The following is a 20496-nucleotide window of genomic DNA, read 5'->3' on the forward strand; positions in this document are numbered from 1 at the left end:
ACATTATTTTCTTAACGGTGAAACTGCAAAAATACTTCACATTCTGCTGCTGGGAGCTTGCTGAGTTTCCCTCACTGCACGCCATTGTGTTTTTAAATTTCTATTTAAATTTCTTAACAAACATACAGAGAAATCCTGGTTAAACGTCTGCAGATTAAAGTTACGCCCTAGGCTCTGCTCATCCACAGAGCTGTGTGGCACAGCAAAAGCAGCAGCACTGCAGGCCGTGAGGCACCAGCTAACTTCTGTCTAACCGGGGAGAGACTCAGCAAGGCTGAGAAAAAGTTCGGCTCTTACAGAGCGTGCTTTGTGGCCTGCAGAGACAGGCAGGCTGACGGACCGTGGGCTGCTTGTGCTTTCACCTGCACCACTCTAAGCAACTCCTTCCTTTAGATTTGCCACCTACAAGACACGGATGATGACAAATTTTCACTGACAGCTGTTAAGAGTTGCTCAGGGATGTGCCATTCCATTTATTATTTTGTAGCTTCCTCGCGTGCAAAAATTTACCATACGATTTTAAAAAAGAGACAAGGGGTTCTTAATTTGTGGGAGATCTTGCCGAAGAGCAATAAATATTTGGTTTGCAAAACTTAAAGATATCTTTTAATGTCAGTAAGTTGAAATGTTTTTCTGATGTCTGCTCCCTAGACTACAAAGAGATTCCTTGCGGTTAACCAGCTTCACCTCCTCCTATTTACTTTTTTGTCACCAGACTGCACATTAGACATCCTTCAGGCCCATCAGCCGAGCAGCATGTGTTAATAAGCAGTGTCCTGGTTAGAAAGGATATGCGTTGGGGCCTCTTTCCTAGAAACTCCTTTTTTCCTTATGTAAGGCAGATGCCACAGTCAGCTTGCCAGGTTGGTTTTGTTACACATAATTGGCTTTTTATTTTTAGGTTGACAAAAAAATGCTAGAAATTCTCATCAACTCCTAGGCAGCATACTTGAGCATAATGGATTCAGACAGGAGGAAAAAAAAAAGAAGGAAAAAGAGCCAGCTACGTATTCTTCTCTGAGCCTTTAACAGTTAAAATGAGTAACAAATTTAGTGGCACCGTAGCAACATATTCCTTGCTTTAAAAAAAGAATTTGGGAAAAAAAAAAAAAGAGAGAAGAAGAAGAGAGAAAATAAATCCCCTTCAACAGCCCCACGATATCCACAAGTCAGCCAATGACTGACAAATTTTGGAGCAGCGTCAAAGTACCCTCTGCCAGGATTAAAAGCATATGTAAACTTTATGGCTATGGTTATTCAAGAGTAATCTCAAGTGGCCTGTGTCTGCTGGCTTAATGAACATGTAGAGAACTGATCCTGCAGCTAGCCCGAGCTGTGAGTATTTTTAGGAGAGACTGTTGAGAGCAATTTTAAATAAGGTGAGAGCTCAAGCTAATGAAGATCAGACCTTCCATGCCTGTAGGTATGAAAATGAGGAGCAAAACCATTTGGGAAGATAAAGAGAGGTTCGGGGAGAACCACAAGACCTCTAGCAGTATCTCGAAGGCAAAGGCCCTGTTCAACAGCTATTTCTGCTTCTGAAGAGAACGCAAGATCGTGGTGTACCTTGAGCTCTCCTGAAGAAAACCAACTGTCCGGTCAACCACAAAAATCCCACAGGGCATCCAAGGTCTGCGTGTCTCACCTACAACACTGTTCCAGGCTCTTGAAAGCTTAAGACCCCACTAACACCTCTGATGCTCATGCCTCTGACTTCTGTCTCTCTCCACATGCTAGCATTCTTGCTCTCTCGCTGTTTATTTGGGCTCTCCAACCATGCACCAACCAACCAGCCTCCTCCACTTAGCTCTGCACTGTCCATGCCCAATTTCATACTACAATAACTACAAGAACAATTGCCTGAGCTGACAAAGCAATGCAGGCAAATCTGGTGCTCTGAACTTCACCCCCCTGTCCACAGTACATGGATAGCAGCATATGCCCTGTAATGGATGTAACACCAAGTTACAAACATAAGAAGTTATAAGGCATGCTGGTACATGATAAAAGAGACCAATAAGCACCAAAAATTTTTAAAGTAACTTTCCAGGAGACAGAATTTAACCTCCAACTGTCCCCTTAAAAAAAAGGGCAAGAACATAAAGCCACCAGCAAAACAGTCAGGTATCATTCCTTGCAAACTCATATAATCAAACAAATGTATTTTTCCTGCAGTCCTTCACTCATTCTTTCTGGTATTTATCTGCTAATATTTCTTCTTTTTTTTTTCTTCCTCAATTCAACTTTGTGATGTAAGCTCAAATTTCTTATTTCACATAGTTACTATGAACCACAGTTATCACGGTAAAGAGGATTAGCAGAAAGGACTATCAACAGTGCTCGCAACCTCATCAAACATGCACAACATCAAGAAATAACGTCATTATTAAAATGTCACTATCTTGACTGTAATTACACACAGTGCTCAAGATCACATGCTTACCCAGATTATTGTGTGCAGGAGACATCGGATTTGGTGATAAGTTCGGAGAACCTGAAAATCAAGACATTATAATTATTGCTATGGCATCTGCACAAGGAAAAACACTTACACAAAATCTGTGCTGCCCAGGCTTGTTGAGAGGGAAATCCCACTTCTTAGCTAAGTCTCGTTTTGTGACACTAGCAACTTCTCTGATGTTGATTACTATTTACATGAGCTTCTGAATGCTATTACTTACGATATCAACTTGCGACATCTGCAGTACTGCTAAACACCCTCAGACAGTTTAATTCACTTAAACTCTACCCATTAATTTTCAAAAATGCACATGCAGTTGTCTCTTTTATTTTCACATGCAGTTATCAAAACTCCAGGCACTATCATCACAGCTACACTCAAGCCCAGCTAGCTGTGCGTTAAAGAACTTTATTGTACATCGCTAGGCAGAAAATATACTCACTCTTAACAGTGGAAAAAATATCACTCAATATATGAATGAATCTTACTGGTGTTGGGACAACGGAGTATTGGATCAAGCTATACAGATCTGACCAAACAATTATCAGAATTTTATCCCCAGTCATTACAATTTTGCCCACAAATTTAGTGCATGTACTTTGATATCTGCACTTTGATGTCCAGAGCCAGTTCCATAGCCTCTGGATGCCACATGGATGCAGGCAGGTGGTACATCCCACCCTTTCTTTCCTCTCACACTGACTTCAGCTGGTTTCTTTAACATTTGTTTTTCTGTAAAGAGGGAAATCCCTAACATCTGAAGGAAGGGATATAGCATTTGAACACAAACTAGGTATTTATAGCATCTTCCAGGCCAATCCTCTTTCAGTCCACTTTCCCAAAAAGCCATACATACATTCCAAATGTCAACCACATTACCAGTAATTGTATGTGCTGAAACGTATTGTGTCAATAGGCTTATGTTTGATGTAGACAAACAAACCCACACTCCCTTCCGCCATCTGTATAACTGGTGAGAGACTGCAAGTCATCCCTGTTTTAGAATCCCACATATGCTCTACGGCTGAAGACATACAGAGAAACCAGGGTATTTGCGTGCAGTATTTGCATTAATTAGGTTCTGCATGTCTATCTTTATGCAAGTGCCACATATTTGCATATCCCTCTTGTAAAGCATCAGTCCTTCTAACCAAAGACGTGTTTTTGTTTTTCAAGCAAAAGTTTTCGGAATTAAGTGTCTAATTCAGTAGTTCTTACTCACAAGCACTAACACAACTCAAATCAACAGGATGCCTTAAACAGTTACCCACAGAAAGATAAGACCCACATATTTAATTTTAATGTGCTGATATAGGTTATCATGAAGTCTAAGGCTGCTCAGTCTAAATCTTGTTTAATGCCTCATGTTTTCTTGGCAATGCGAGAGAACCCAGACTTCAACATTCTTTGGGATATACTCACAAAATGATAAACCCATTTAAAAACAAATCTGCTAGCGGTCATTTCACATATACTTAACTGGACATTTCAGCATGTAGAGTAAACAGCCAAGTAATGAGAAAAATGCCTTTTCAGAAGGTGCCAGCTACTTGCACAATTTTCATGTGCATACAGATGCATGAATGCAGCACAATGCAAACTATCATTGTTAGGTGTGTCTCCACTGTTTCAGACTCACCAGCAGCTCTAAAACATACTGTCCTGTGCTTTACATGAGATGTCAGGCTACATTTGCACTCCTACAGGGATAAAATAACTCTCACCGCCATCTGATTTTCAGTGCTTCAAAAGGAAAGCTTTAGAAGTCTCTGGTATGACCTAGAAAGCTACTAATGGCAAAAGACGACTTACCTGCATCCATGCTGGGGTTCATCTGGTGGTCACTAGTTTCTCCATCCTCACTCAAATAGCCTGGAGGGGGTGTCTCTAGAATCATAAAATGATCATACTGTCATTACAACTGGATGAAAAGTCTGGATTTTAGACACCAAATATGTTTACTTTGTCATTCACAGCAAAGTAATTTTTTTTTAAATTATTTTTCTTCCTCAAGCTTCTGAGGGTAGGAGCTGGCACAATCAGGGTAATAGGCATGGTATGCTTGCGAATAACAAAGAATGGAAAAAACAAAATCAGGATTTTCAGTCCCATAAAACTTTAAGCCGTGTCGACAGTTTTCTGTCCAGATATTTTTCCTCTCCTGGTGTGCAGCTGCATAGTTTGCCCATGCAAATAAGGTGTAAATTGCTTTTAAAAAAAGATGCATAAATAGAAGAGCTCAATTCCATCAGAAATTTACTGAGTTTTACTCAAATTAGAATGGCTGAATTTCATTCAAATCTAAACTTGTTAAGGGAACATTCAGCTTTAGATTCCACAATAAACTGACTGCGTACTACCAAAGGAAAGAGGTGAGTTTAAAGAAAACAGAACTATAAACAGCACTCCCGTGTGTCTACATTTACAGCTTTCATCTGCTTTCATATAGGTTCCCGCTTCTTAGCTTCATAGCAATGATAGAAACAAAGACTTTCTACTCATCCAGCTTAGCATACATAGACACGATTCACTGTGCAATATGACCCTTTTCCCTCCGCTCGCTGGATGGAAGATATACGGTACCTGGAATGTAGTTGCTCTGTGGCTCGATACCTGCTGGGAAGTTAGTGTTCTCTGGAATAGAGTGACTGTAATCGTCTAACGGCGGGAACTCAGCTGGGATCTCCGTGTGCCGAGGCACCAGCACTGGAGGTAACACTGCACAAATGGAAAGGAAAAAAATAGAGAGAACATTAGCAGCTTTAAAATAAAATGACTGAAACCCTAGAAAATGAAGAGAAACCAGTTTGGAGTAACACCCTTAAACACATGCAACACTGAAGTCGCTAATTAAGGGACACAATTTGATACTTGCTTCTGAAATAACAGCAGCAGTTAAAGATGCTATTCTTAACATATCTCAGCTGGGGATGGGATATGTGCTTAGCTGAACACACCTAGTCTGTCTGCCCCTTGCAAGGCAAAGGAACAGGTCTTCTCGAAAAACCATTTGAAGGAAGTTATATCACATGATTCAAAATGAAGAAATTTCATGTAAAATGAAACAGCAAGGTAGGATTAGCATAAGCATCCAGACTGGTTCTGCAGATTTGTACTGACATGCAGCAAAACTATCTGCAGTTCCAGATGAAAGTCTCTTTCAGAGGCAGGAGGAGAGTTCAGAACAGGAAGTTCAGATGTGTTGGGAGCTATTCTTAGATCTACTTCAACTTAACAGTAAGGTTTTATCCTTAATTTAAAACCAACAATACCAATGGCTAGGGATGCACAACACTGCCGTAGTTCATACCTGTACCTCCTATGTGTGAGCTGGTTTTGGGCACACAATGACACATTAGGAAGCTGGCAACTACACAACCTGCTCGACTTGGTTTTTATTGATTTTAAATGATATTTTCCCCTCGAGTGCAGATTCATAAATTATTCTGCTGCATACAGTAAGAGATTATCATCAATAATAGATACACTTAGGTTTTAAAAACCTACGCCTGCTGCTTTATTCAATTTAGAAATGCACTTATAAATCCCTTATGCTGCTACCGAGAAGCTGAGGTTTCCACACACAGGGGCAGCAGTACCTGGGGTTTCCACTCTTTGGTAATGGTAAGGATTCACGCAGACTTCATCCTTCTTCATGTTAAAGGCGTACTCGCACATCTCCATGGCCCGCAGCTCATGGTGGCTATGAAGGTCTGGCCACCGCCACAGCCGGCAGTAGATCACATGCGGAAGGCCTTTCCGGTGAGATACCTGCAGCCGGCCATCTAACGATCTGCAAGCAGAACAGAAACTTGATGGCAATGTAGGCCGGCATTAATAAACCTCACAGTGACCACATACGCCCCAGCAAACCCTATGCCAGGGAGATGAACGTGAAGACTGGGGGCTGCCCAGCCAACTCCGTGTCCCGACACCGTCCCCGAAGGCGCTAGGCCTCAAAACCGGCCAAGGCTGCACGGAGGCCTTCTGCTCCTGGCCTTAAAGCCAGGGAGCGTGTCTCTGAAAATGGCAAACACATCTATTTTGTGTAACAGCCTCGCTCCGGAGTTATTAACTTTCTGAAAAGTGGCACTGAAAAAAGCTACCCTAAGTCAGAATACACGAATTCAGTGGTACTCTCGAAGCCTTTGTGCGTGTCCTAGCAAGGAGGCCGTTTGCACAGATCTCAACATTTTGTGCTGTGCATTTAAAGGCTTCAAGACTTAAAATAGGTGCTCATGAAACCGGACTTTTAGAATACAGACAGACAGGAATTTCAATTGCGACACAATTATCCACAAATCATAAAAGTACCTTTTCTTTAAATGGTGTTCACAAACATTACAAACAAGCAAGGCTTCCACTTTCATTTTCCAAATTGCAGCTTGAAAGCAAATAAAAGTTTTTTTCAGCATTGCTTGCTTTTGTTTTTACATTTAGCCCGTGTCTCCTCCAACTCATTTTTCACCTAATCCTGTCCTCATCCCAGAATTGCCTGTTCCTAACAGGCCTTCCTGGGAAGCAAGACAAGCGTCTTCAAATCCTCCCCAGGAGAGGAAAGAGTTGGAGCAGGGTCTCCTCCATCCTGAATGAGGGCTCCACTCCCTAAGCCACTGAATTGCCCCCAGGCAGCTTCTTTGAAGTCTAACCCTTCACTTCCCTTGCTTTCCTTAATGATTGAAACAAAACACTTCAGGGTTTTGGTGAAGTGATTTTTTTTTTGGTCAAGGAAAGAAAAAAAGAAAATTTAAATTTTTCTCGGAATTATTTCCCTTGGTTCTTTGTGTTGGCTGCCAATCTAGAAAAGCAAAACAAACCCAAACCAAAACACATAAACAATTATTCAAACAGTGGTTGTGCTAGTCTTGGCTGCCCTAGAAGATGTTTCCCAAAAGCTTCTCTGGCAGAGCCTGGTAACACACACACCTCTTGTACACACTGCTACAGCAACGGGGAAGGCAAAGCACACCCGAGTCAAGCTACACCTGGTGTAGGGGGACAGGGAAGCACATCACACAGCTGGACATGTATCAGATACAAGGAGTCTACACCATCACCGAGGGACCTGGGGGTACAGGTTTCAAAACATCCAGGACCTCCAAGTATATCACAGCGCTGAAACACGCACAACGTCCACAGCTACTATTTATAACACACATGAATTTATTTATTTTGTGCCTCTGTTATGTATGGCCCATGCATTCTTTACACGTGAAACCAGAGCTCTGGCGGATGCCACTCTCCAGACTGCTCTGTGGCAGGGCAACCAACCTGCTGAGGATCTGGTTTATTTTCCAAGCTCCTTCTGAGAAGGATAAAGCAGAAAACAAGCTTTCCAGGTGAGACTCAAAAGGATGGCAGCAATGTCTAGAACTGATCTTGTGTGGAAGTGGGGATCCTGGTATTGATTTCAGGGAGGGCAACACTTGACCTACGCAAGCCTTATTCCTGCTGAAGTGAAAAAAATTCAATATATATATTATAAAATATACACACACACACATTGAAAGAGTGAAAATCTTCTCTAAATTCAAAGAAAAAGAGATTAGGCCAGAGAGCTGAAGCAAGAACCAAACCAAGACGTTTTTCTGTACCTCTTTCAACCATCTTTGTCCACTTGGAAGGACACCTTGCCTCTTGGAGAGGGTAAAAGAGAAAAGAGAAGACTTGGAGAGATTATTCCAAGTGTCCCACAGGAGGCATGACCATGGCAAGGCTTCTTACTGTTGCCAGTCACCGTTGGCAGCACATTACAGATGGACATCCCAGAAGCACAGGGAGGGCCTAACAGAGAGTGCATGACTTACTGAGATTACTGGCAAGGACGTCTCGCTCCCTGCATTTCCCAGGAGAGAAGAATCTCTTCCCACCTACAGCAAACTTCCCAGTCAGCTGGGAGGCAACGCGTACTTCTTCCCATTGCTCCAGGGTTCTCGGCAAAAGCTATCAGGTCTTACAGGAGACGAGCCAGTACATCTACACGCCTGACTCACTCTCTGGAAGCCATGCAAGAACACACGGACATCTCCACGCACTTTCCAAGCAGTTACCAAAACCCCATGAAGATGGCATCATGCCTCGATGCTTCTTCACGGGTCCTCTGAACTCACCATGCTGCTGGGATGCAAGTTGTACCTAAAACAAACATGCCAGGAGGGAGAAATGCAGCAATATGGCAAACCTAGACATCACGGCTGCTACAGGGACTGAACTTGCAGCATTTTGCCCCAGGATGCAGTACTGGGCCCTTGCTGCCCAGCTAGGTTAACGGAGCAGTTCTGATGACAAAGATCTTGCAGGAGACAGCAGCTAGAGACACCAAGCCACTGTTGTCTGTGTAGCCCCCAAATCCTGATTAGCTCCACAGTGGCTATCTAACCAAAACCAGCCTAAAATAGCTCTCCATTGTTGGTATCACAGCTACTCACTGCCGTCAGCAGAGACTGCACGCTGCGGAGAACATGTTGGGCTTGCTGTCTGCCACTGCTCACAGTGTGAATGCTGTCCGTAAGGCAGAAGAGATGGACTTCTTCACGATCTTATCTAAAAGGACTTTTAAAATGACAGAGCCATATGTTTTATTTTCAAACACAACAACCTCCCCCTTCTCCCCTCTCCCCCCAATAGGAAGATAAGGTAAAAGAAATGACATTCCCCCAAAGCCCTGGAGGCTAATTACATTCTTATGATTGTGAAACCTCTCCTCAGGCTCTCTGTTAAGAGACTTGGGACAAAACAACATCTTCTTGGGAAGGACAGGGCTGAGCGACAGGGCAGCTTTATCTCCTTCTGTTGTCCTGCCTCAACCCTGGAGGAGTATTTTTTCCAAACGATTTTGTGGCTGAGATGGGACACAAGATTAGATAGGCAAACACTGCTCTACTAAAGGCAGCCTTTTGCCCGAGGTAATTAGACAGCACTCTAATTACCACAATCAATTGTCACGTCTTTATTAGCTAGCTGAATGCTCATTCCTGGGTGCAAACCCTTGACGGGAGCACAAGAACTGGCTCGAGCACCTGAGTCATCCCACTTAGAAATGATTTAGGCTGTGGTCTCAGGGGCAGCTGAGCTAGGAATGGGCCTGGCACTGCCTGAGAGGCCTTCCTCCTGCCCAAGGCCTTCCCTGGCTGCAGCAGTTCCTGGAGGAACCTGATGAACGCCCAAAGCCCGCGTGAGATGAGCTCGTGTATGCTTTTGTTAACGCGCACCAAAGCTCAGGATGCATTTGACTGCTTCTCAAGCTCGCAGCCCTCAGGGACGACCCACACACGTGGCTGTCTCTCACATCCACGTGCAGAACAATCAGATAATAAAAAGCTCCATACAACATGCAGCCTTGAGCCTGTCACAGTCATGTTCTGAAGCACAGTCTGATCCTGAATCGGAGTATTCCCAAAACCACCTGACAGCTTGGCACATCCAGGCTTCATTAACATTTACAGAATCTAATTGCCAAAATTTCTATCAGGTTACAGAACTGTTCCTTCCTCTTACCTTTCTTTTAACCAGCCTGTGTTGAACATGTACAATTGGCTTGATATATTTATTATTCCATACTACCTTGTGATGTATAAAGTTTATAACATACCTAACAGGATTTCTTCTAAAAATAACAAAGCTTCTCTGCCCAAAAATTCAGTGCTGGAGGGTTCTCTAAAGCAGCACCACTTATTTTGGTGGGACAGTATGTCTCTCTCTTCCCAGTCAAATGCACCTGAACACATTCGTGTCTCCATGCTGCACCGTGGGATTAAATAGCAGAGGCTGGGAAGAACTCTTCTCTTCACAGCCCCGATGTTCAGACCCCAGTGGGTGATGCAGACTCTCACTGCCACCTTCTTACCTAGCACATATCCTGAGCTTGCAGGGTAAGAGGGAGAAAATATTGTGATCTACAAGCCTGTAGTTATCACCGCCTGCGAGTGCAGGAGCGAGTTAGCCAAAGGCCTGAGGGCTACAATGTTGAAGAATCATAGAATGGCTTGGGTTGGCGGGGACCTTAAAGATCACCTCGTTCCCACCAGACCCGGCCGCTCACTCAACACAGTGTGTTCACACAGGACCAAGAAGCATCCAGGGGAGAGGTTACTCCACAGCCAGGCCAGTTACAGCCAGAGATGAAAAATAATGAGTAAGGAAAGAGACCAAGGCTCCAGGAATGCAGTCAGGTAATTTAGTTGCTTGCACAACAGCACAAGGCATGGTCGGGACAACGTTGCAGTAGCCATGAGAAGCAAACAAGAAGCCCCTCGGGCGGAACGCCTTTAGGATTGATCCATCCGTACATGCTGGTACATTTGCCAGGGAAGTTTAACACGTGGAACTGCTACCCCAAACTGTCCAGACTACTGCTGCTGAAAGAACAAAGGGCAACAGCGACTCTTAATAGCAAAAACAGAGAAGGGAAGAAAAAAAGAATGACAAAAACACTGAAGTATTATTTTTTTTTTTTACACAATCCTCTGTAACTGTTTGAAAAAGAGTGAGGAGTAAATAGGAGAACATTACATTGCATAACAGGAATTTGATTTCTAGGCCTGATTACAGTGTTTCTTTTTTCTTTTCTTTTTTCTTTTTTTAAACCCTGATTTAATTTGTAAGATCCTGAATCAGAAAAGAAAAAAAACCCAACACAATACTTATTTTCCTCATTGGGCATTTTGCAGATATCTTCCCTCCAGAGAGGGAATAAAACTCTTCCTTGTACTCATTCTCCTTTAAAAGTAAAGCTAAAAGCAGTGGAATGCAGTAGCACAAATCATGCAAAGTGATGTAAGCAATAAGATACTGGAGGTTATTTCTGTCAAGGCTGAAATCTTCAGAAGTACTCTGGTAGATCAGAGATCCGTTCCACTGCTTTCCCTCCCCTTCCGCGCACACATATTCACTCCTGCTTGCAAAACCCATCAGTTTTCCATCACCGTCATTAATCTTCCAAGAGAGCAAAATGTCTCAGTGCTCAAGTATCCAGTAACACCAGTATGTGCAAAAAGGGGTTAAGGAGAAGAGAAAAACAACCGGGAAGACAAAGTCTCAGTTACACATTTCCATGGGGTTCTTATTAAAAACCATGAGCAGAAGCTGTTTTTTAAAACCATGACAAATAAGTTACCAGTATGCTCTAAAATGCACCAGGAATTATGGCCACAGGCTGTGATTTTCTCTTGAGCACAAAACATGATAAGTAGTTCCTTACTGGCCCCGCATCTGGTCTCCACCAGGCAAGCAAGCACTTATTCTTGTAGCAGAACCTGGCTGTTGTGCGCAGAGCACTGAAATATCCACAGGGCTTCACTGAAAAGTTGGATAAAATCGCAACTTTCCCTGAATACTGGCCAAATGAAAAACACTGAATAAAAAAATGACCCATGCAGCACATTTGTAATTCAAAAGCTGAACCCTTGCCATCTCTTTCCCCTCAATTTGCTCAGCATCACTAAATTTTCCAATTTCTGGTGCAGTTTTAACAATACTGTCATTCAAGCTCAAGAAATAGAAGTAACTGTGCCCAGCTGAGGCTTGCAATGCACATTATCACACTGCCATAGAGGAAACTAGTAATGCTTCTACTTAGCACGTAAATTTATAGGAGATTAAAAGAATTAACAAGCTTCTAATTAATTTGCAACACGTTTCTGTGGAAAGGATAAGTTTTTACTACCCCAAAGCAAAGAAGTTAAATGATTCTCCCAAAGAAAACAGAAGTTTGCATCAGAGCCCCACCAGGAATAAGGACTTGTTACCCCCTCGAGGCTACCAAAGACCACTGCTGTTTTGTGCTGGCCTCTCATTTGGGCTGCTCACGCTTCCCACTCCTCTGGATCTGGAAGCAAACCACATCTCCTCTACCCTTGTGGACGGTAGCTGCCTTCAGATGCTTGTGACCTTGGCACCGAGCTGCTCCCAGGAGCAGAGGCAGTAGAGCAGAAGGCACGCAGGGTGAAGCAATGGGCACCCCGGGGAACCCGTGCAAAGGTTGCGGCACCCTTCGGGCGCACCGCTGCGTGGGTACTTACAGGTAAGCACAGGATCACAGCCAGTGGGTGGCACAGCTCCATGCGTCCGCTGGCCATCGAGTCCCGAGCAGAGCCTGCTCCAGCCTACAGCCTGCAGCACCAGGTAAAGATTTTAAAGGTAGAGAGCAAATCCCGTTCCTTCTGAGGCTGCATAATTCTTCCACTCTAGGCTCATTTGTTCCGGGCTTGCAAAGTAGCTGACAATACAGAAATTACCAATACGTCCCGTGTGCGTCTTGCTGCCTATTTACATCTCTGTCTTTACCAAGGCTTCGCAGACTTCCCCAGCCCCCACTTGAAAGCTGAAGAAATACAGCACGGAGAGTTGATGTCAGGATCAGATTATGACAGCATGAGTCATTTATTAAGATTCCAGTAATGCTAAGCTCTTTAGCAGGTGCCTTGAGACCATATTTTTCAGAGTCTAATTTCAGATTCAGACATAAGTACGTTTTATTGGTTTACCATAAACTGTCCATTGCTGCTCCTTAAAGCCGCCTCCTGCTTGTCCTGTACTCCGCAGCTCTCTGCTCCGAGACGTGTCCACTTCTACTCCATGCTGGCATGCAAATAACAGCTTAGTTTCATTAAGATTTCTTTAAAGCTAAGGGTAGATCTTGTTTTGTCACGTAATATCATGATCTATTTTTTCCTCCGTACTTTCTCCTAATCTCTCTGTTGCTTACACCACTTCTGCTTACGCCACAGCTACAGAATATTGGCTACTGGCTACCAAAGCCCTTTCTTCTACCTTTAACCGGTTTGTAATTACACGGCCCTACATCTTTTCACCTTTTCCTGATCACCAATACCACAGAAGACGGCAGATTTGGAGACCCTTCACCGCCCTCTGCCCTAGGCTGGCCACAATCCATCCTACTGCTTAATTAAGGCTTATTTAATCATGAACCCAGTTCTGAAGTTCCCAACATACATCCCGATGTTTCTGCCGTTTACACCTGTCTGATGACACTTGGATCTGCCAGGCGGATGGCATTTCTCAGACGAGACACACGCTCCTATTCCTGATACTTAAAGGGAAGGCGATGAACGGGAATTCAAGGGGCAGGAATCTCGCAGCCAAAATGCTGCGAGGAAGAATGTAGAAGTGCACTTCTACTAGTTCACCTTGCACAGAAACTGGTAGCAAATACGGGACTCAAGCAGCATCTGAGAGCCAAAGTGTTTCTGAAGGTATCGCATCCAAGCCCCTTGCCACAGTTATCTTTTGTGGAGCAAACTTGACCTTTTGCATGATTTCTATAACCCCTCTAAATTTAAATCCATTTTTTTTTCTAAGCAGTCCTGGTCCTTTTGTTTATTTCAGCAAACTTTATTTGCCCAAATCTGTCAGACTCATCTAAATTTATTCGAGCTCGAGCCTTGAGGGGACCGGGGGTGGAGGAGACAGACACAGTGAGGAGCTCAGCCTCTCCCAAGGAGCGTGCCTTTTTGGAAACCCATTTATCATACAAGCTCGTCACTGCTTCCCAGAACCCTGCGTCTAACTCCAAACGTGAAATCCAAAAAGCAACAACACGCTCTCATCCAACCGAACCAGCAGCTTCCCTTCTCCGAGGAGATTCCAGGCATACTGACGGCTCTGCGTGTTTCTGTGTTGGGAGGAGTTTCGTGAGGAGAAAATGGATGGATGGAAATGCCAAAGACATTCAGATAACCTTCCATAACGCAGAGTGTATTCAAAACAAATGTGTTTCAAGAAAGACTGAATAACCGGAGCACATGGAGCTGATAGCAATCTAGTAACACCCTACCACCACCAAAAAAAGAACAGCCAAACAAATAAACAGCCAAACAAAAAAGCTGCTGCAAAACTCAGTTACTGTGTTAGCTTCCATGGCAATTACACCGCTTTACATTTAATATCTAGCTTCAGAATCTATCTTCTTGATGCTCTAAGGAAAAAAAAAAATCTTCATAGCTTCACTGAAGCCAGGAGCACTTTGCAAATTAGCATCAGCTGTGGATATAGCCTAAGTAAAACCAGAGCAAAGGAACCATGGGATGAATGTGCTTCTTAATTGCCCAAAGAGAAAAGAAATTAAGGCACTGCACAGTGTTTAGACAGAAGTCTCACACCGAGAACTGCTGCCCCAAATATACCGGCTGCTAACAAAAGCAAGAATGATTATCATCAAGAGTGCTGAAAAATGACAGTTTTAAGGCCTTGGACACTCCCTCACAACATATACAATCGCCAGTGCCTTCAAGAGAGACTTCATATAAATACCAGGAGTCAGAACTGACTGCTCAGATAAATGTTTGTGCATTCTATCAGGTTGGGACAAAGCCAACATTTCTTATGGAAACATTTTTGGTGGTCCTGGGCAAAGAACGTGTTTACTTTATAGCAGATATAACTAAAAATACTGCGCGACAGCCTCCAATTATCTTGTTTGGAATAGTTTGAGGCTACTTGAGGCTCATTGCTGTTATTTTCTTTATTATATAGTGAAAACGTTGCTGCTTTTCCTGTAATTTGAAAAGCTGCTATTTCAAGGTCTGTGCTCGTACCTCCCCCGCGTGGATAACAAGACCCAGGGTGCAGTTTTCCGGAGTGCCCACCTCCCATTTTCAGAAGCAGCTCAGGTGCCCATCCCACAGATCTATAGGATCCTTGAGTTACGTGGGCCTGTCAAACCTTAAAGTCATTAATTCTGCCTCTACATTGCATTGCTTTGGAGCCACTCCAGCAGCAACTCCAGCAGGTTTTTTTGCACAACAGGGGCTAAGTGACAGCCCCGCACAGACACGGGGACGGGGTCCCGCAGCCGCTCGCCCCCGTGCCCACCTCGGGGCCGTCCTTTGGGATCCATCCCACAGCAGGGCTGCGTGTGCTCCGGCGGCTCTGCCACGAGGGCCTGCTCGTCGCTTGAAATGAAACGCAGATTGTTTCGAACAAAACAAACCAGAAAGCAAAAAAAAAAAAAAAAAACCTTTAGTCTGGGTTATTTCGCCTTCGGTCTCTGCCGCTGTCCCCTGCGATTAACCACCTCTCTTTTCCAAGCTTTCCCAGCCTCCGACCCACTCTGGCGTCCCGCGAGCTGTTAATGAATCAGTTGCAGATGAATCACTTCCCATGTGCAGGCCTCTCGTTTCGTCACACAGAGCATTCTCACAGACTTTCCTCTCCGGTCGCACGGACCCGATGACAAAGAGCTACCTCCGCTACCAAAACAAGGCTGCGAGTTTCCACGAGGAGTTAACAGAAGGTGTGCGGCGCCCTGTGAGAGAGGTGAAAAGGGTAGTGGAAGAGGGCTGCGTTAATTTTACAGCTCCGACTTCCTTAATTATGACTCACCAGCAATGCAGGAGAAATCCAGCTTACAAAGTAAACCTACGAGAGTGTGATGTCTTAGGGGAGCGCTGCGGATTTAAGATGGAACGCCTCATTAAAAGCCCGCAGAAGTTAATATTTTACAGCCTCTTATGTCTGTAATTACGAGTGAACGCAGAGTCAGGGCTCTGCAAGGGTTCGTGTGTATTTGGGGGGAGCAACTTTGTAAACTTCTCCCTCTCATAATCAGCTTTTACAGCACGTCTGAGGAGGGCAGGCAGGAGAGGAGGTGGTGTTACAGGCTCTTGGTTCGCTAGTTTGTTTTGTGGGACTGCTTCTATACAATAAGAGAAGAGCGTTATTTGTACCAGAGGGATGGAAAAGGCTTCAGCTGAAATTTTTTTTTCCCCCGCCAAAAGCACTTAACATCAAAAAAAGGAAGCTGTGTACGTGGCCCACCTGAAAGCTTCCTTTCTTCTAGTAAATCTACAGATCAGTTGAAAGGTTTTTTTTTCAGGCTCGCAGCTGAAGGGCACAGCCGAGGTGCTGTGCAGCCGGAGGAGTCGCTCCCTCAGCCCTCCCCTCCGGCCACGATAACCATCTTATTCACAGAAGCCCAATGCTACGTTCCTAAATTACAGATTATGGTTAAAAAAAAAAAAAAAGCTGCGAAAAAGGAAAAAAAAAAAAACCAAACCTCAGCACTTTCCCCATGCTGCAAGGCACGAGGAATTCCCTTGCTCACCAAAGCCCATCAGGACACACCGTTTTCCTGGTGGGACACCAGCAGCTCCGGCACTCGCTGTCTGCCTGAAGGAAAGCAGCACGAGGCGCAGATGTTTTCCCTCTCCCCTTCACCCTCCCCTGCCCTGAGCTGCACCAGCCCTGCACCGGTGATAGGGCTGGGAGCGAGGATGTATAATTTCTGTGCTTAACTCTGACTAATGCAGGATGTGTGGGAGCGCAGCGCCCGGCATGAATAACAGCTCCATAAAGCACGTATCAGTATCACACTAAGTCATTCTTATCATCCAAACAGGATCTGAAGCATGTGCGTGCACAGTACCTTTCCTGTAAAGGTTTTATCGTTACTGTTGCTTGCATGGAAATCCAGCTGGTACGACATAAAAAGGAGCAGGAAAAAGCAAGTGGCCAGAACAGCCAAATCAACATAAACAACTATCTTATTTTTATGTAAATGTCAGTAGTAATAAAAACTCGAGGCAAGAAGTGATTAAAGAACGCCCAGAAAAAAACAACACAAAAACAAGTCACCATTCAACCACCACGGGAGACGGAACGGTTCCTAAATGGGATGTTTTTCAGAAGTTTTCCATGAGGTGTCTGTAAAGAACAGCTGAAAATATCAGCTACATGCAAGCTCACATTTAAGTAACAGACAGGTTTTCAAGTAGCTCTCCTGTTGTCATCTCCCCCTCCTCTCTCTCCAAACTAAAAAGAAAACTTAACGTTCACATCCTGGGAACCCCACTGGATCAAGGCTGAAGCACTAAGCTTAAAACAGAAACAGATCTAGAGCCTGCCAAGGAGAGGGGAACAAGGAGGGAAGTAGACTCACAGGTAAATATTAGTTTGTACTTGAAAAAGCCCGAGTACGTTTTAGAGCTGCTTTTGATTTCCATGCCAACTTTGCTCCGTCCAATGCTGGTAGGGCACGGCCATGTAGGGGGGACGAGCGCCTGACATCTCTGCCAGCTGGTCCAGGGTGTCGGTGATACTGCTGGCCATTATCAGCCAAGTTCTGGAAAACCATCAGCGGCATTCCAGAAACAAGACAGGTTTTTTTTACGTCATTTTCCTTTTGGCCCCTCTTGGTCAGTGCCTTTAACGCCAGCCACACGGGAGTCTGGCGGGGCTGCCACGTGTGGTTTTGGCACCTGGAAAAGGGGTGAGGAAACTCTCCCTGCCTTCCCTCCATCCCATAACCACACAGAACTCTCTTCCTGCACCTCACCTCGCCGTCTGGCAACCTCTGTGAGCACTGGCCTGAGCTACAGCGCTGGACAAAGACCGGAGGCTCGCTAGGCCACTGGAGGGATGCCTCCAGGCCTCAGCCGTGACCTGAAAGGGGAATCCACAGAAGACGAACCAATTTTTGGTTCTTCAAATCCTGAAGTGTGTTCAAAACTACGCAAGTGCACAAATTGGTCCGTCCATCGCTGTGGTAGAGCCAAGAAGAGAGCAGCACTAAAAGGCTGCTTAGCAGCTCACACCACGCCGCGCAGCACTTTCGTGGTCAGGGCGAAGACCACCGCTCGCTCCAAATCAAAGCTCGAGGGCAACTTGAGAAGCAAACCACAATAACTACCCAAGATGAAATGCAGACAGGAGACCCAGGAACGCCACCCAGCTTCTCTAAAACAACACGATGAGACACGTAGAAGTAACAGGCAATTATGGCCTTCTTTTTATGTCTCCTCTCCAGCGGCATAATGCACTTGCGCTAGGTCCCCGGGTCAGCAGTGACTCAGAGAACAGAGGGCTTCCAGTGAATCATCCACACCTTTTTAAGCACCCTCCAGGTCTTGTTGATTGGGAGATGTCTCACTACCTACACCTTCCCTAAATACTTACTGGGCTGTCCGAGGCATGAGCGGGTGTGAGGGAGAGCACGTGAGCAAGGCTGCAGGGGAGCGGGCCGTCCTCTCCCGGCACCTGGGCGGTGCAAAGGGGGATACGAGACACACACAGACCCAACGGCACAGCCCGCTCCTACAGCAAGTGGCTACGGACAGAAGCTATAGGAAGACAGGGAAACAATGTGGGATAAGTCACAAATATTTGATTTCACAAGTCAAGACAGTTTTCTTTCCCCTCCCCTCGTGACTAAGCCTTTGGTCCACACACCCACTCCGTCCTCAAAAAACAACTCCGTGAAACAAATTTGATTGCTCTAAAATACACACACAGGCAGTGACCAAGCAAACCTCCTCCTCCTCACAGCACTAAGTCTATTTACTAAGAGTCTGCACCAACTGTCTGCTTTGTATGGAACAGGATCCAACTCCCCCTCTCAACGGGACACTAAACACCGGCAAGCCCAGCTCCTCTCCACTTGCCTTATCCATTCCCCAACCTCCACCTCTGTGGACAACGTTGTTCACGCGGACGGATTGCCTGAAATCTCTCCTAGCTGCTCCCAGGGAAAGGAGCGGTGCACAGCGTGCTGGGGGACCACGACGGATCCCAACAGAGCGCTCAGAAGCTGTGTCCTGGCACTGACCTGCTGCGCGATGCTGAGGCGCACAGCCCCGCCACCTCTCGCCGCCCTCCCATTTCCGATGCAGCAAGAATCCCTTCTTCAACTCTGCAACAGGCTTTGGGATCGTAAGATTAAAAAAACATGCAAAAATTCCTACTGAGGAACACCTAAGATTGGTAGCCTGAGGAGAAGAAGCAAATCCTTTTATCCCTTGAGGGCTCTGCCACACCAAGATCCTGTCTTGGGGACAGATTTGTAAAACGTGATGGTGAAATAATTCCTCTCCTCATTATCAGGAAAGCCACACAGGTGGCCTTTTAAGGTCTAAGCGTCATAAAACAAACCAAAACAAATTACTGTAAAGCCTAGCACAGAAGAGATCATGACGTTTGACCTGGTTACAGACTGTGCTGACATGTTAAACCTAACCCCAGGAACCTACCCACCTTCGGCAGCCACTGCTCCACCCTACCTCTACCTAGTTGCCTCCCAGGCTGCTGCCTGTTTAGCTCACTGTTTGTGCCCTGCTATGTTTTCCTGCATACACAAACACAAAAAAAAAAGAAGCAGAAAAAAAGAACCCTACCCCTTCTTTTTCCTCTCTGCAACCGGAACGAGTTGCCTGTCCTTATGTCATCCCATCCAGTCTCTTCCTCCTCGCTGGCACAACACTTTAATATCTTGTTCCTTCAACCCCTCAAAAAACACAGCTGCTAAAATTATCATTCTGGCCCGTCAATCACACTCCTCTCCTAATCTGTCTGGTATCTTCTACAGAGTATTAAGTTCAAACAGCCCAGAGCCCTGTCCTCAAGGCACTCCAGCACTCTTTATAGCCCACATCTGAGAGCTCATCGCAGCGGCAGCTCCCTCCCCGCCCCAAACTCCTGGCACCCTCTGGACATCCACCCCGAGTTTCCCCTTTGCTGCTCCTTCCCTGCCCACCTCGCCCCCTTTTCTCTCTCCTTCCAGCATTTCTCTGGGGCACGGAAAAGGCTGCCAGCCCTGATGGGATGGAAGGATGATCCCTTCCTGACTCATGTTGTTGGAAAGGCCAGATAAATGGAGTGTGCCACACGCCACCACCATGATGCAAGCAGAGAAAAAGGTTTACAGGGAGGGGATGGTGCAAAAATATTAAAGTAATTAATACAGCCCATGGTTACAGTTTTCTCCAGATATTCCCCTGGGTGCTGTCTTCCATCGGTTAGGCTGCCAGCTATTCAGTGCAGGGACAGTCTGTGTTTTTTCCCCCTTCTAAAGCAACAAGCACATTCTTGGCAGCTAAATTATTAATAAGGAACAAATGGTAATTGATTTATAGATGAGACCGAAGGAGAGGATTTGTTTTCCTTCAGTCCAAGCCATCGTGCCCACACTGCTTTGTCCTGGTTCTGTCGCCGCCAAAATCTCCATCTCCCACCCAGACCCCGCAGCATATCCCGCTCCAAGTTATCTGTGTTTACACGACCTCTTTACCTCTTGTATCTGACCA

General features: G+C 45.2%; 1 protein-coding gene across 4 annotated transcripts in view; it reads right to left on the reverse strand.

Annotated features, from left to right (window-relative positions):
• The window catches only part of SMAD3 (SMAD family member 3), a 75563-nt gene that overhangs the window by 15511 nt on the left and 39556 nt on the right, over positions 1 to 20496 (reverse strand). For 2 of the 4 annotated variants that reach the window (XR_007157613.2, XM_013193229.3), the window contains 4 exons: positions 6061 to 6254; positions 5045 to 5179; positions 4274 to 4348; positions 2444 to 2494 (listed from right to left, as the gene is read on the reverse strand). Coding sequence is in view for 3 of the 4 variants with exons in the window: in XM_013193229.3 (XP_013048683.1) it covers positions 2444 to 2494; positions 4274 to 4348; positions 5045 to 5179; positions 6061 to 6254 (455 nt within the window). In the remaining variant the exon portion in view is untranslated. Of the gene's footprint in view, positions 1 to 2443; positions 2495 to 4273; positions 4349 to 5044; positions 5180 to 6060; positions 6255 to 12480; positions 12777 to 15437; positions 15704 to 20496 lie in introns of those variants that run through there. The other 2 variants (XM_013193232.3, XM_048046219.2) reach the window with 2 other exon arrangements.

This window comes from Anser cygnoides, chromosome 11, assembly GCF_040182565.1.
Source record: "Anser cygnoides isolate HZ-2024a breed goose chromosome 11, Taihu_goose_T2T_genome, whole genome shotgun sequence".
Lineage (NCBI taxonomy): Eukaryota > Metazoa > Chordata > Aves > Anseriformes > Anatidae > Anser > Anser cygnoides.